General features: G+C 44.7%; 1 protein-coding gene and 1 long non-coding RNA gene across 3 annotated transcripts in view; one reads left to right on the forward strand and one right to left on the reverse strand.

Moving 5' to 3' along the window:
• NTN4 (netrin 4) overlaps positions 1 to 16,425 on the forward strand; it is a 95,253-nt gene that overhangs the window by 52,795 nt on the left and 26,033 nt on the right. For both annotated transcript variants that reach the window (XM_048835528.2, XM_048835529.2), the window contains exons 4-5: positions 11,695 to 11,821; positions 16,219 to 16,407. In XM_048835528.2, coding sequence (XP_048691485.1) covers positions 11,695 to 11,821; positions 16,219 to 16,407 — 316 coding nt within the window. The remainder of the gene's footprint in view (positions 1 to 11,694; positions 11,822 to 16,218; positions 16,408 to 16,425) is intronic.
• Positions 1 to 16,425, reverse strand: part of LOC142070560 (uncharacterized) — a 38,184-nt gene that overhangs the window by 775 nt on the left and 20,984 nt on the right. The gene's annotated exons all lie outside the window — the stretch shown is intronic.

A 16,425-nucleotide genomic window follows, 5' to 3' on the forward strand; every position in this document is an offset into this window, starting at 1 on the left:
ATTTCCTAGCGAGAACAAGGGAGGCTGTGAGAATTAGGGCACTCTCAATAATAAGTTTAGTTGCATGGGCCCAGGTCTGCCAAGGCTCCTAACTTCTTTCAATGGATCTGGGCCATGGAGTTTAGATGCCAACAATGTAGGTGTCTTGCTAAATACTGAAGATGGATACAAAGCCGGAATTGGGTCTCAAATCAGGTCCCGTGGTGATGAGCTAATTATAAATGTCTAGCTAGACTAGACTAGGATAGAGGTCAGAGAATAATTTCAGTAAGTGAACAGATTATAAAACTGAGTGGCACATTAATTAGTGTAAAATGTACAAAAATAAAAGCCATGTTGGAGAATGACTATGTGTTAAACTCTTTTCCTCTGCACTGGCATCTTGCCCTCTTCCTGCAAAAAAAGATATACATTTAAAAATTAAATAAAAGAAACAATCTATTAACGTTTGTTTTCCCTCCCATCCATTGTCCATCTTATCTATTTTGATTGTAAGATCTTTGAGGCCAGGATTTTCTCTTACCATGTGTTTGTGTTGGGCAGTGTAAAGTTGGGGCTTTGATCTTGGCGGCACATCTAGGCACTACTGTAGGTATATCTACACTGCAAAAAAAGGACCGACGGCAGCAAGTCTTAGTGCCTTGGTCAACTGACACAGGCTTGCACTATAGGGCTCTCGCTTCAGGCTAAAAATAGCAGTGTAGATGTTCCCAACCCCATAAGCCCAAATCAGTTGACCCGGGCTGAGACTTGTTGCCAATGGTTTTGGGGTTTTTTGGTTTTTTTTCAGTGTAGATACAGCCAGAAATACAAATTAATAAACAACAAGTGACCTGACACATAGGTTACTTGTAGACAGCACTTTCTTTTTGCTCACTGCAGTGAATTCTGGAACGTAATAAATCACAGAGAAAGTATTTTATACAGATTTACCAAAACACAAGCATATTTGCAATCTGAAAAGAAGCATTGGAAGGTATTAATTCATCAACAAAAGGCAATGGATGGAAACATGCCCTAGCCACTGTCTTTGTGCATAGAATCAGTCGCTCGTTTATCTTACACAAGTCAACTTTTGTAATACTGTTTGCACTGTCTGGCATAATGAGTGACATTACACAGAGCTGTCAAGCTAAGAAGGGAAATAGTGTGAAAGTGAACTAGGACATAAAGACTCCAGGACAGAAAGAAAAATAATGGGAAAAGGAATTTCTGGTTAAATGAACCAATGACTGTGTGAATGCTTGAAGCAGTGAAAGGTATTGAGATTTGTGTTTGTGTATTTAGCAATGCTCCATAATAATCCCAGATGGAAAAGCCTTATAGTTGCAAATGGGTCAGCCCAGGTGTAAGGGGGGAGGGTGTTGTTAGGAATTCTAGTGCTATTAGAGCAGATAGATGAGTCTGGAGGCCTCTGTTTATCCACAGAATTGTACCACACAGGAAGGACAAGCTTCTCTGCACTGCCGTCCCTGATCTGAGGGATGATCCCTAAGGGTGATCATAGAATATCAGGGTTGGAAGGGACCTCAGGTGGTCATCTAGTCCAATCCCCTGCTCAAAGCAGGACCAATCCCCAACTAAATCATCCCGATAAGGATGATAAGGGCCCTTAAGCCCATTCAGCCGTTGGCCTTTCAGCTGAAATTGCCAATGGGGGCTAAGTAGTGCCAATTGTGTTGGTGTTTTTGGTAAAGTAGACCCCGGTTCATGCCAAACTAGACAGAGCCCAGCAAACTCATTTCACTCAGGCCCCCAAAGGTGGTAAGAGCTTCCAGTCTCCACTGCCCTGAGCTGGATTTGAAGAATAGATGTTCTCATTTGGAAAAGGGATAATGTAGGGGTGGTGGGAAAGTCTTCTTAAGATGCTCATTCAGCACAACCTGATAAGTCTTGAAAAAGGGGATTGCATGGCAATATGCCCCTGATGCCTAAAGGAACCCCCAAAAAAGGACTCACTGGGAGGAAATAATGGATTTACAATACGGGACAAAGTCAGGACCCAGGGGCACAATTTGAGACTTAGAAGTGTGGAGATTTTAGTGGCTATCAGGAAAGACTTGGTGTGAGATTGAGTTCACCTTGCCACATAGCAGGGGCTGATAGTGTCAGCAAATGTCAGTGGGAGTGGCACAGGTGAGTTAGGGCGGTGTGTGGTCCTACGTTTTCTATGATCTAAGACAGGGGTCGGCAACCTTTCAGAAGCGGTGTGCCGAGTCTTCATTTATTCACTCTAATTTAAGGTTTTGCTTGCCAGTAATACATTTTAACGTTTTTAGAAGGTCTCTTTCTATAAGTCTATAATGTATAACTAAACTATTGTTGTATGTAAAGTAAATAAGGTTTTTAAAACGTTTAAGAAGCTCCATTTAAAATTAAATTAAAATGCAGAGCCCCCCGGACTAGTGGCCAGGACCCAGGCAGTGTGAGTGCCAATGAAAATCAGCTCACATGCCGCCTTTGGCACGCGTGCCATAGGTTGCCTACCCCGATCTAAGATAACAAGTGAGCTCAGCAGGGCTTGGTGTTTCATGTTTTGTTCTGAGACACAGGCACAGCAGCAGTGTGGCCGAAACAGCAATTCCATTCCCCATTCTTTCTTCTTCCTTTCTCCCTTTTCCCCATCCCACTTTCTGGCTCCCCTCCCTCACCCTAGTACCCTGAAAAAGGGTTCCTCCTTTTGTCCATGGAGAGCAGGGCATCAAACACTTTGTCTTTGCAGTCTCACAGCTGTTCTCTTTCTGAGCAGGTGTCACTTCTGTCTGGCTGCAAACAGCTGACCAGCATTGTGACCTCTGACTCCTTCCTCTCTGAGCTGCTGTAATGTCTTGGTGCTTCTGCAGGATAGGCCAATGCTGGGCTGTCACTACACAGGACGATGCATCCCTTGTGCTAGTGGGCTAGTTAAACTGCAACAAGCCTCCAATAAACACACGTACTGCACTGTGATGTCACCGAACAAATCAGGCAGCAGCAGGAGTCTTGCTATAGAAGAGAAAGCTTCCACCTCTGGTTAATCAGACAGAGAAAGCGCTGCCAGTGCACCTCAGCTCTCATCAACAATTCAGCCTTTTGCCTCTGTTGTTGCAGTTCTGGGGCTGTCGGAGGCTACTAATTCTACTTCGTGTGGTACTCCCACTGCACCCCCCACCACCTTTCTTCTGTTAGGCATTGTTCGGCATTACCGTTTACCACACAAGAGAACTATGCCTTAAAAAGGAAGTCGGTCACACGGGAGTCGTGCGTCTACTCTGCCACTTTGTCTGTATCTGAACCGGAGTTGTGCCAATTATACCGCCTCAAGAGCTGGCTCTTCTGGGGTGCTCATCACCATAGCACCTGAAAGATCACAAAGCAGTTCTCATGACTGCAGTAGAAAGGCCCTCACACTTGCTCCTAGCCCTGGTATTTTACTCCTTAAACTAAGGTTGAAAGCTCATTTAGAACCACTGTAAGCGCAATGAGTGCAAAGTACGTATCTAATGAAGCCATTCAGAGAGCTCTTCTAAACATGACCTGTTTATCACTCTGATCACAACAGTCTCTCTCTGTTATACCGAGGTTTTGTGACTGCTCACACTTTCCTAATTAGAACCCTTTTCTCCAAAGGTCAAGTGCAAAGTAATTCAGTGGTTGGCATTCTTGCTACATATACCATATAAATGGACAAGTATTGGGACACACAATCCCATGCTGTTTATCTCTGCCCCTTCTTTCCTCATGTTCTGGCAGCATAATGTAATATATTAGAAGACACTGACACATACAATTTGTTACAGAAAGGGGGTGCTATACTTTGGGTCCACCTGTCCTTTTCATGGGGGTGAGGGGGGCATGATATCTCTTTGTTGAAGTTCAAGGGTGCTTGATCCTTCCCATTATTTGTAACTGCTGTTTTGCTCTACTGTTGTGAATTGTTGGCTGATTGTTTGAGTTGCCACTTTTTTTTTTTTCATGGCCAATGGGCATGGGAAGAATTGCTGAACACTTAGGCTAGACTGTGGCTTTAGACACAGCCCTGGGCAAGGTGTGGTACCTCAGGATTATGTGCCCCAGGAGTATCAAGGAGGCATAATGTCTCAGAGACAAATACCAGCAGCAAACCATGACACTTCCCTACAGCAGCTCAGCCGTGCTGGCTGGCAAGGAGAAGGTGTGTAGCCAAGGCTACACTCAATCTTCACCCACTCCCTGACTGCTAGATCTAGAGAGGTGAATGCTCAGACTGCCCAGGTAGGAGAGTAAGAGAGGTTTTTACACCTTAGTTTCCTGCACAGGTGTGAAGTCCACGTCAGAATCTAGCCCTAGATAAGTCATCCTCATGCAGTGTATGTTTGTAAAGGTCTGTACGCTAGCTCAACAGTGCTAACCAGCCAAAATGTGACATCGTGGCTACAAAAGTCCTACAGACTCATCATGCAAAGAGTCTAATCCTGACTCAAGAGACACTGTTCTTTTACCACAGCCACAGAACAGTAGTTTCTGTTATTTCTCTCCCGCCACCAAACACATGCATCCACAGATCTTGTGGCTCCCTCTTCCTTGATAGCTGTATAAGTCACATGGGGAACTCCACTAAACATACTCAAGGATTTCTTTGACACAATCATGGTCTAAGAGGTTAGTTACAGTCTAATTGTCGAACAGTCAAAGTCTTACATAATACTCAGCAATAGAAATATCTTCAAAGTGTTACACACTCAAACAAAAAAAAACACAGCCACCAGATCCAGGTAATACGTTTCTCTCACTGTGCAGCTGGATATTTCTGAGACAAACAGTATTTACATAATACCTGCTTGCCCATTCCGTGTGTGTGCCAAGCAGGGGTTGTTTACAGCATGTTCAAGGCCCCTTTCTGTTTAGTTTCTTTCAGGAGTACATAATAGTTCCATGTTTACATACACATTTTTCTCCAGAATCTTTTATTTATTGTGAGGCTCAGTGGCAAACAGTGCACTGAGAACTATGGTTATAAAAGCACAAACAAAAGAGTTTAAGGTACCATTTTACAGCAGTAATTAAAAACATATTCAGCTATTAAGCCAGATTCATCAGCACACTTTGACTGCTTTCAGTTGCTCCTGCGACCTAAAGCAACCATAAATCTGGCATAACTAGCCAGTCAGGCTGGCTTTGCAGCTGTTGTGCAATGTTGGAGCAGCACAAATCAGCCAGAGTGGACCAGTGAATCTAGCTCATTATCTTAATAGGAAGTAATCTGAGCAAGCTCGTTTGATTTATTAGCTTCTGTTCTATATAATTTTAAGTGTACCTGAAGAAGGGAAAAAGCCAAGTAATTAGGTGGTGTTCAACTCTCATTTTGAGCAAAAATGAAACATTGAAAGATCTTTTGAGCTTGGATATCAGTCAGACATCTGAAGAAAGACTCTCATTTGAAATGCCCTGAATACTGTTTTACATTAATTTTTCTATTACTGCTCTTGGTAAATTTTTATTTAAAAATAAAACACCTCTGTTTGGTCAACTCAATTTAGATACTAGGAGGCCTTTACAAATTTCATCATATGGAAGTTAGGAAGGGGTTGCAAGCACCCTGGAAGACAGGACTAAAATTCAAAACAAGCTAGACAAACTGGAGAACTGGTCTGAAATCAACAAGATGAAATTCAATAAAGACAAGTGCGAAGTACTATACATAGGAAGGAAAAATCAAATACACAACTACAAAATGAGGAATAGCTGGCTAGGTGGTAATACTGCTGAAAAGAATCTGAGGGTTAGAGTGGATCACAACTTGAATATGAGTCAATAATGTGATAGAGCTACACAAAAGGCCAATACCATTCTGGCATGTATTAACTGGAGTGTTGTATGTAAAACACAGAAGTCTTGCTGTACTAGGCACTGGTGAGGCTTCAGCTGGAGTATTATGTCCAATTCTGTGTGCCACACTTTAGGAAAGATGTGGACAAATTGGAGAGAGTCCAGAGAGAGCAATAAAAATGATAAAAGGTTTAGAAAGCCTGACCTATGAAAAAAGATTTTAAAAACTGGGCATCTTTAGTCTTGAGAAAAGAAGACTTAGGAGGAACCTGATAATAGTCTTCAAATCTGTTAAGGGCTGTTATAAAGAGGATGGTGATCAATTGTTCTCCATGTCCCTTGAAGGTAGGACAAGAAATACTGGGTTTAATCTGCATCAAGGGAGATTTAGTTGAGATATTAGGAAATTTTTTTGACTATAAGCACTGTAACCGGCTTCCAAGGGAGGTTGTGGAATCCCCATCATTGGAGGTTTTTAAGAACATGTTAGACAAACACCTATCAGGGCTGGTCTAGTTTTATTTGGTCCTACCTCAGCACAGGGGCTGGATTTGATGATCTCTCAAGGTCCCTTCCAGCCTACGTTTCTTTTATTCTAAGTGCTCCAAAAAGTACGTATTGATTACAACAGCAAAGTCCTCATCAATGTTTTTTGATAACATGGATGATTGATGAGGTTGCTTCCCATATTAAGAGATATGCCTGGCACACCTGCAACCTCTTGCAGATCACCTTTGATTCATGGGCTGGTTACAACTGAGCACCACACCACATTTTCAGTTTGCAGGTATTTATAAGGCTCAAGTCTTGTTTAACATGTGTCTGACTGCAGTAGCTATCAATGGGCCATGCTGGTATCTGAGCCCTCGTCTACACTACGGGGTTAGGTCGAATTCAGCCGCATTAGGTCGATTTTAAAATGAATGTGTCTACACAACCAACCCCATTCCATCGACCTGAAGGGCTCTTAAAATCGACTTCTGTACTCCTCCCCGGCGAGGGGAGTAGCTCTAAAATCGATCTTGCTGGGTCGAATTTTGGGTAGTGCAGACGGAATTTGGTGGTATTGGCCTCCAGGAGCTATCCCAGAGTGCTCCAATGTGAGCGCCCTGGACAGCACTTTGAACTCTGATGCACTAGCCAGGTACACAGGAAAAGCCCAGGGAACTTTTGAATTTCATTTCCTGTTTGGTCAGCGTGGCAAGCTCAGCAGCACAGATGACCATGCAGTCCCCCCAGAATCGCAAACGAGCTCCAGCATGGACCGAAAGGGAGACACTGGATCTGATTGCTGTGTGGGGAGAAGAATCTGTGCAGGCCGAACTCCGATCAAAAAGAAGAAATGCTAATATGTATGCCAAAATCGCATAGGGCATGGTGGAGAGAGGCTACAACAGGGACACACAACAGTGCTGCGTGTAAGTCAAGGAGCTCAGGCAAGCCTACCAAAAGACAAAGGAGGCAAATGTTCACTCTGGGTCAGAGCCCCATACATGCCACTTCTATGATCAGCTGCATGGCATTCTACGGGGGGACCATACCACTACTCCACCACTGTCCGTGGACACCTGCAAGAGGGGAGTCTCACCCAACAGGGAAGAGGATTTTGTGGAGGAGGAGGAGGAGGAGAAGGAGAATGCGCAGCAGGCAAGCGGTGAATCCGTTCTCCCTGGCAGCCAGGACTGTTTCATCACCCTGGAGCCAATACCTTCCGAAGGCAGGATCCCTGACCCTGAAGCTGGAGAAGGCACCTCTGGTGAGTGCACATTTGTACCTACACTACAGGGTTTAAAAGCAATAGTGTTTAATGTTTGATTTGCCCTGAAGAATTGGGATGCATTCGCAGCCAGTACAGCTACTAGAAAAGTCTGTTAACGTGTCTGGGGATGGAGCGGGAATCCTCCAGGGACATCTCCACGAAGCTCTCCTGGAGGTACTCTGAAAGCCTTTGCAGAAGGTTTCTGGGGAGGGCTGCCTTATTTCATCCTCCATGGCAGGACACTTTACCACGCCAAGCCAGTAGCAAGTAGTCTGGAATCATTGCTGCACAAAGCATGGCAGCAAATGGTCCTGGGTTTTGGTTGCATTCAAGCAACATTTGGTCTTTATCTTTCTGTGTTAGCCTCAGGAGAGTGATATCATTCATGGTCACCTGTTTGAAATAGGGGAATTTTTGTAAGGGAACAGTAAAAGAACCCCGTTCATGCTGGGTTGTTTGTGCTTCGCTAAAAGGGATCATCCAGGAGAATAGCCACACAGCTGGGGGGAGGGGTGAAGGGATCATCCCAGAGAATAGCCACCCAGTGAGGTGGGGGGAGGTGTGTGCCTCACATCCAACCGAAAACCGCAGCCCCTCCTTTTAAATGTGAAATCCAACCGGCATTGCTTGCTATGGGAAAGGATGGCGCTGCCATTCCCACATGTTATGAAGGCGTAAGAACCCAACCCCACCTACCAAAAGGCTTACCATGGCTGCCTGGAAACCAAATTCTGTTGCCCAGCCGTTTGTGATGTGTCACCACACCGGCAGGCGCTCAATATAAAAGGCAAAATGCAACCTTGTACCTAAAGCACATGTGCTGTCTGTTGTGAATTGCTTGGTTCACTGTGAAAGAGTCTCCCTTTTGTTCTCAGAAATGTATCATCTTAAATTTTACTCTCCCTTTTTATCTCCCCCCAGGTGCAAATGTTTCTATGCTCCCCCTATCATCTCCGTCCCTGAGGTTATCGCAGATTAGAAGGCGAAAAAAACGCACTCGCAATGACATGTTTTCTGATCTCATGCAGTCCTCCCGCACTGATAGGGCACAGCTTAATGCATGGAGGCATTCAGTGGCAGAGGCCAGGAAAGCATTAACTGAGCGTGAAGAGCAGAGGCAGGAGGTGATGCTGAGGCTAATGCGGGAGCAAACGGACATGATGAAGCATCTGTTGGAGCTGCAGGAAAGCCAACAAGAGCACAGACCCCTGCTGCATCCATTGTGTAACTGCCTGGCCTCCTCCCCAAGTTCCATATCCTCCTCACCCAGACACCCAAGAACGTGTCGGGGGAGGCTCCGGGCACCCAGCCACTCCACTCCAGAGGATGGCCCAAGCAACAGAAGGCTGTCATTCAAACAGTTTTGATTTGTAGTGTGGCTACAATAAGCAATATGGCCTTGTCCTTCCCTCCTCCCCACCCAGGCTACCTTGTCAGTTATCTCACTTTTTTTTTAATTAATAAAGAAAGAATGCATGGTTTCAAAACAATAGTTACTTTATTTCCTTTGCCAGTTGTGATCGAAGGGTGGAGGGTGGCTGGCTTACAGGGATTAAAATCAACAAAGGGGGCGGGTTTACAGCAAGGAGAAACACACACAACTGTCACACCGTAGCCTGGCCAGTCATGAAACTGGTTTTCAAAGCCACTCTGATGCACAGCGTGCCAAGCTGTGCTCTTCTAATCGCCCTGGTATCTGGCTGCTCAAAATTGGATGCCAGGCAATTTGCCTCAACCTCCCACTGTGCCATAAATGTCTCTCCCTTACTCTCACAGATATTATGGAGCACACAGCAAGTAGCAATAACAATGGGAATGTTGGTTGCGCTGAGGTCTAACCTAGTCAGCAAACTGCGCCAGCGAGCTTTTAAACGTCCAAAGGCACATTCTACCATCATTCTGCACTTGCTCAGCCTTTAGTTGAACTGCTCCTTAGTACTGTCTAGGCTGCCTGTGTACGGCTTCATGAGCCATGGGAACAAGGGGTAGGTTGGGTCCCCAAGGATAACTATTGTCATTTCAACATTCCCAACGGTAATTTTCTGGTCTGGGAAGTAAGTCCCTTCTTGCAACTGCTCGAACAGCCTGGAGTTCTTAAAGATGCGCGCGTCATGCACCTTTCCCGGCCATCTCTCGTTGATGTCGGTGAAACATCCCTTGTGATCCACCAGTGCTTGCAGCACCATTGAGAAGTACCCCTTGCGGTTTACATACTGGTTGGCAAGGTGGTCCGGTGCCAAGATAGGGATATGTGTTCCATCTATTGCCCCGCCACAGTTAGGGAACCCCATTGCAGCAAAGCCATCCACTATGACCTGCACATTTCCCAGAGTCACTACCCTTGATTGCAGAATGTCATTGATTGCATTGGCTACTTGGATCACAGCAGTCCCCACAGTAGACTTGCCCACTCCAAATTGATTCCTGACTGACCAGTAGCAGTCAGGCGTTCCAAGCTTCCACAGGGCTATCGCCACTCACTTCTCAACTGCCAGGGCTGCTCTTATCTTGGTATTCTGGCACTTCAGGGCAGGGGAAAGCAACTCACAAAGTTCAAGGGAAGTGGCCTTACGCACACGAAAGTTTTGCAGCCACTGTGAATCATCCCATACTTGCATCACTATGTGGTCCCACCAGTCTGTGCTTGTTTGCCGGGCCCAGAATCGGCGTTCCACTGGATCAACCAGCCCCACTGCCACCTTGATGTCCCAATTGCCACAGCCCGTGTTTTCTGGAATGTCTTTGTCCATGTCCTCATCACAATCGTCTTCGTGCTGGCGTCTCTTAGCCCGGTTCTGCACATACTCCAGGATAATGCGCTAGGTGTTTACAATGCTCACAACAGCAGCAGTGAACTGAGCGGGCTCCATGCTTGCCGTGGTAAGGCATCTGCATGGGCAACCCAGGAAAAAAGGTGCAAAAGAATTGTCTGCCATTGCTTTCACGGAGGGAGGGAGGGAGAGGAGACGGACGACATGTACCCTAAACCACCCGCGACAATGTTTTTGCCCCATCAGGCATTGGGAGCTTAACCCAGAATTCCAGTGGGCAGCGGAGACTGTGGGAACTGTGGGATAGCTACCCACAGTGCACCGCTCCGTAAGTTGATGCTAGCCACGGTATTGAGGACACACTCCACCGACTTATGTGCTTAGTGGGGACATACACAATCAACTGTGTAAAATTGATTTCTAAAAATCGACTTCTATAAAATCAACCTAATTTCCTAGTGTAGACGTACCCTGAGAATAGTCACATCACAGTGGTACTCTGGCCACACCCGCTTTCCCTTGGTCACACCTCCAACTTGTTCCCTATGCTAGTGGCTAAAAGAGAGGTTGGTAGAGAACTGACTTTACATCATCTGAGGGTTCCCCTTGCACTAGGCTTTCCAGCTGTTATGCATCACTGGAGCAGTGCAAAGCAGCCTGAAGGGCTGCAGATCTGGCCCTGAGTGTGTACCCATACCTATGACTTTCATATAATGGCACATGATAAACTATGGGAGCTCAGAAAGTATGCTAACTAAAACTACTCTGTATATTAATAATCTATCTGTTCTAGGGTTTTATACTGTCACCCGTCACCATGGTATCTGTGCACCTTCCACATTAAATCAATAGCCAGAGCATCCTGAGTGTATTTCACAGCATCTCTGGTTCTTCTCCCTTTGCAGATAGAAACTCTGCTTCTCTCTCTCTCTCTCTCTCTCTCTCTCTCTCTCTCTGTGTGTATGGTGGAAAGATTTTTTTCAAAGAGGAAAGTTCTGGAGTGTTTTCAAAAGCCAGTCAGACTCTGGCTTCACCTAATCTCCTCTGGAAGTTCATTCCATAGCCAGAGCCCCTCAACGAATAGTGCTTTGAAAATCACAAGAAGAGTTTGGGATGTTATATATTGGTATATATGGTTGAAAGCATAAGTGCAGACTATTTACCCAATGACTAGGTTCAGACTAGTGAGGCAGACACTATGCAGGCCCTTTTTCTTTTTTATCCATTATTATTTAACTATTGCAATGGTGCCCAGAACCAGGGTCAGGACTCCATTGGACTAGCTGCTGTACAAACACATATAAAGACACAGTCACTGCTCCCAGAGACCTTGCAGTCTATGCTGTGAATGATCCTGGTTCTGTTTTCCTTCACTAGGTCCATGGAAGGTGCATGTGTAAGCACAATACAGCAGGCCACCACTGTCAGCTCTGTGCTCCACTCTACAATGACCAGCCCTGGCAGGCTGCAAATGGCAAAACTGGAGCCCCAAAAGAATGCCGATGTAAGTAACTGATTGATGAAAGTGCCTCAAGACTGTCAGCATAAATGAAATTCCTTATCACACCCCTTTCTCTGATATTTCAAAAAGGTACCCAATAGTCAGACGACAGACAGCTGTTTGTGAAGTAACTTAGTGAGTAGAGAACCGACGCCAGCACCCACCACGTGTTTAAACATTGGTAACTGCTCTGTTTGCAAAGCTGCTAGCATGTAAATTCTACCAAGAACATGTTAGGTATTTGCTTGGCTTTCTTGTGGAATCAAAGCATAACTACTTGAGATGCTGAGCTTCTATTGCAGGCACAGTGCCGTTAAATAGACTGTACTGGACACTGGATAAGAGACAGAACTACAGATAAAGCGTTGGCACAGCTTTCAGTGTCTGGCTTTTCAGTATAAAGTAGAATCAGCCACAACTAACAACTGTTTGTATAATACACTATAAATTAATGAAGATGTACTTTTGTTGCGGGGAGGGGAGGCGTTATTTTTCCATTTTAGGTATTGCCAGGAGATTTTAAATGTTGGTATTTAATATCTAATGTTAAAGATTAAGGCCAACATTGTTTAAAGTGTCCACTAATTTGGTGTGCATGAAGTTCTGGGTGCCTAACTTGTCACTTTTAGGGCTGGGTTTCAGAGTTTCTAAGTACTCGTATTTCCAAATGAAGTGAACAAGAGCTGTAGGCACTCAGCAGCTCTAGAAGAATCAGCTCTGAAGTGTCTTAGCTGGTGCCACTCAATAAATCCACAACTCTAGTTGTTGCTATATACACAGGGCGTTCTCCAGAAAGGCCTCAGGGCTTCGGAATGTCCTCCTGCCCCTGGTCTGAAATAGCTCAGATTTGCCATCTTGCATGTTTTCCCTGGCTTTTGAAGGCGTTGGGGTAGACTGAAATACTGGCCAGTGTGTTGATGTAGTATTATTTGTATTTAGAGCTGCTCCTGGATAGAAGGGTGAGCTGACTGCAATTTGTGTTTCATTTTGGAATATTCAGTGATTGGCGGATTTCTCAGACCCTGTGTATGTGTAACCCTTGTGCTTTATACTGCAGTCGTTTATTTTTCAGTCCAAAGTTTCAAAGCCAAACCTTCTGCCCGTGAATCATGTACTTATTCCTCCCTCCCTCTCAGTCGCTCTTGTATTTATAACATTTTCTGCTGAGCTCTGGTTGGCTCATGTCTCAGACAGAGATTCTGTAAGACCTGCCTGACCATAATGATGACTTTCTATGAAGATTTAAGAAATCTACTGAATATGCTCAGTAGATACCACATGCTTCTGGATGTCTCTGGACATCTGCTCTCTGAATATGTGCAGAGACACAGATAATTTGGACATATCCATTCACCTTGCCAACGCTACTCTCTTTTTCTTTGGACTTAAAAATAAGATGTTGCTTTATATAGTATATACTTGCATTTGGGCCGTCTTTTAGTGTTCTAAATTGAAAGAAAAAATAAATTAATAATTAAAGAATTTGATGAAAGTGTCATTCTCTAGAAGTAACAAATTCGTGAATGAAAATCATAAAACTATAGAAATGTAGGGCTGAAAGGGACCTCCAGAAGTCATCAAGTCTAGCCTCTGTGCTGAGGCAGGACCAAGTATACCAAGACCATCCCTGACAGGTGTTTGTCCAACATGTTCTTAAAAACCTCCAATGATGGGGATTCCACAACCTCCCTTGAAAGCCAATTCCAGAGCTTAACTACCTGTATAATCAGAACGTTTTTCCTTACATCTAACCTAAATCTCCCTTGCTGAAGATTAAGCCTATTACTTCTTGTCCTACCTTCAGTGCACACAGAGAACAATTGATTACCATTCTCTTTACAACAGCCCTTAATAGATTTGAAGATTGTTATCATGTACCCCCATCCATCTTTTTTTCTCAAGGCTAATGTTACCCAGTTTTTAAAATCTTTTTTCATAGGTCAGGCTTTCTAAACCTTTTATAATTGTTGTTCCTCTCCCGGGACTCTCTCCAATTTGTCCACATCTTTCCTAAAGTATGGCACTCAGAACTGGACACAATACTCCAGCTGAGGCCTCACCAGTGCCTAGTACAGCAAGACTCCTGTGTTTTACATGCAACACCCCCGTTAATACACACCAGAATGGTATTGGCCTTTTGTGTAACTGAATCACATTGCTGACTCATATTCGAGTTGTGATCCACTCTAACCCTCAGATTCTTTTCATCAGTATTACCACCTAGCCAGCTATTCCTCATTTTGTAGTTGTATATTTCATTTTTCCTTCCTAAATGTAATACTTTGCACTTGTCTTTATTAAACTTCATCTTGTTGATTTCAGACCAGTTCTCCAGTTTGTGTAGCTTGTTTTGAATTTTAGTCCTGTCTTCCAAAGTGCTTGCAACCCCCCTCCACCCCCCCCACACACATATCTTGGTGTCATGTGCAAATTTTATAAGCATACTCTCTACTCCATGATCCAAGCAGGGGTGAAAGTAGCACAGAGGACTTACAAGTACAGGGGCCTGGCTCCGGGCCCTTGGAAGGGGTGGGGCCTCGGGCGGTATGGGCGGGGCTGGGGTGGTCAGCCTCCCCCAGCCAGCCCATCTGCGCTGCCTGGCCCACGCTGCCCGGGGTTCCGGCGGTGATTTAAAAGGGCCCAGGGCTCCAGCCACTGCCACAGTAGCAGCAGCAGCTGGGAGCCTCTGGGCCCTTTTAAATTGCCGGGCCCAGGGGCAGCCGCCCCTTTTACCCTCCAGGTCCCTACCAGCAGGGCTGCCGCCCGGGGTTGTGTGGCAGCAATGTTAAAGCGCTGCTGCGGTAGCACTTTAACATTGGCAGCATACAGGCCAGTACCGGCAGCCCCTTCTTACCGGTACTCCCAGCCCCTACTGGCCTACTTTCACTCCTGTATCCAAGACATTATGAAAATATTGAATAGTACTGGACCCAAGACATCTGTGGGATCCAACTAGATATACCCTCCCAGTTTGACATCAGAACATTGATAACTGCTCTTTGAGTACAGTCTTTCAAACAGTTGTGCACTGACATGATAGTAATTTCATCTAGACCAGGGGTGGAAAAACATTTTGGCCTGAGGGCCACCTCTGGGTATAGAAATTGTATGGTGGGCCATGAATGCTCAGGAAATTAACAATTCAGAGATATTCAAATAATCTTTATTTAATAAAGATACATTTTAGTGGAAATAAACATTAAACCTCACTTACTATTATAAATATACTGTCATAAAGTATTACAATAATTAAACCAAACTTACCTCCTTTCCAATCCCTCTTTGATTAATGTGAACAATGCAGCCTGCACTCCCTGGCCAACTACTCTTTGGTTTATCTTCAACAATGGAAAATTAACACTATTAAAACAGCAGAGTCACCTAAGCCAACAAGTAGCAGACACATGGGCTTGCACCTTCCAGGCTCTGGTAGCACGTTTGGGTTGTGCAGCTGCAGTAACATGCATTCCCTCACGTAGGTTCCACCTGAACACGTGGGAGCGTCGGGCAGGCAGAGCAGGGCAAGCCCCCGACCCCACTCCCTGGCAGGAGTGCCTGAGCAGGGCCAGCTCCTGACCTCGCTCCCGGGGGGCCAGATTAAAAGGGCTGAGGGGCCGGAGTTTGCCCACCTCTGGTCTAGACCTCATTTTCCTAGTTTGCTTATGAGAATGTCGTGTGGGACTATGTCAAAAGCCTTACTAAAATCAAGATATATCACATCAACTGCTTCCTCCCATCCACTAGGCCAGTAACCCTGTCAAAGGAGGGAATTAGGTTGGTTTCCATGTTTTGTGATAATGTGAAAGTTCTTTATATATTTGAATTTATGAAGTTTTTATAAATGAGGCCCATTGTTCTAACATTTGGTTTTGAGTGCTTTATTTTTTATTTGCAAGGACCTTCAGCATACATCAGAATCCATATTATTTTCTTCCATGAGCATTCTGCATGTTACTCAAAACCATATCTACCGAGCCTGAACATAATCCGGTTAAATAAGAATAGGTGTTAATTCTGTAAATTTAAAGAAGTGTACCTAAGAAAATGAAGAAAATAAACAATATTGACAAGATGTTGAAGGACTTAAATTTTATTAAAATATGAATCCCTAATTCATTAGACTCAAACCAACATAACTCGCCTATGGCCCCCCAACAGGGCATGGGTCTCACTTGCAAGATTCCGTGAACAATTAGTAACACTGGAAATGCAAGTGCTGGTATAACTGGGTACTTTTTTTAAAGACATCTGCTGGCCTGTATGTACATTTGATTTCCTTTGTTGCTTCTGCTACTGCTGTACTGTATGTTCATTTTTCAGCATTTGCATTAATCTTTTATACACACCACAATCTTTCCTCTTTTTAATGAGTCTTTTTGTTTCCTTTGGCTTGATCCCAGCATGTAAATGTAATGGGCATGCTGACATGTGTCATTTTGACATGGATGCATGGCTGGCCTCAGGGAATCGCAGTGGTGGAATCTGTGATAATTGTCAACACAACACTGAAGGGCAGCATTGCCAACGTTGCAAGCCAGGCTTCTACCGAGATCTCAGAAGGCCTTTCTCTGCCCCAGATGCCTGCAAATGTAAGTCACTGTCAATTA

Source organism: Caretta caretta, chromosome 1, assembly GCF_965140235.1.
Source record: "Caretta caretta isolate rCarCar2 chromosome 1, rCarCar1.hap1, whole genome shotgun sequence".
In the NCBI taxonomy this organism is placed as follows: Eukaryota; Metazoa; Chordata; order Testudines; family Cheloniidae; genus Caretta; species Caretta caretta.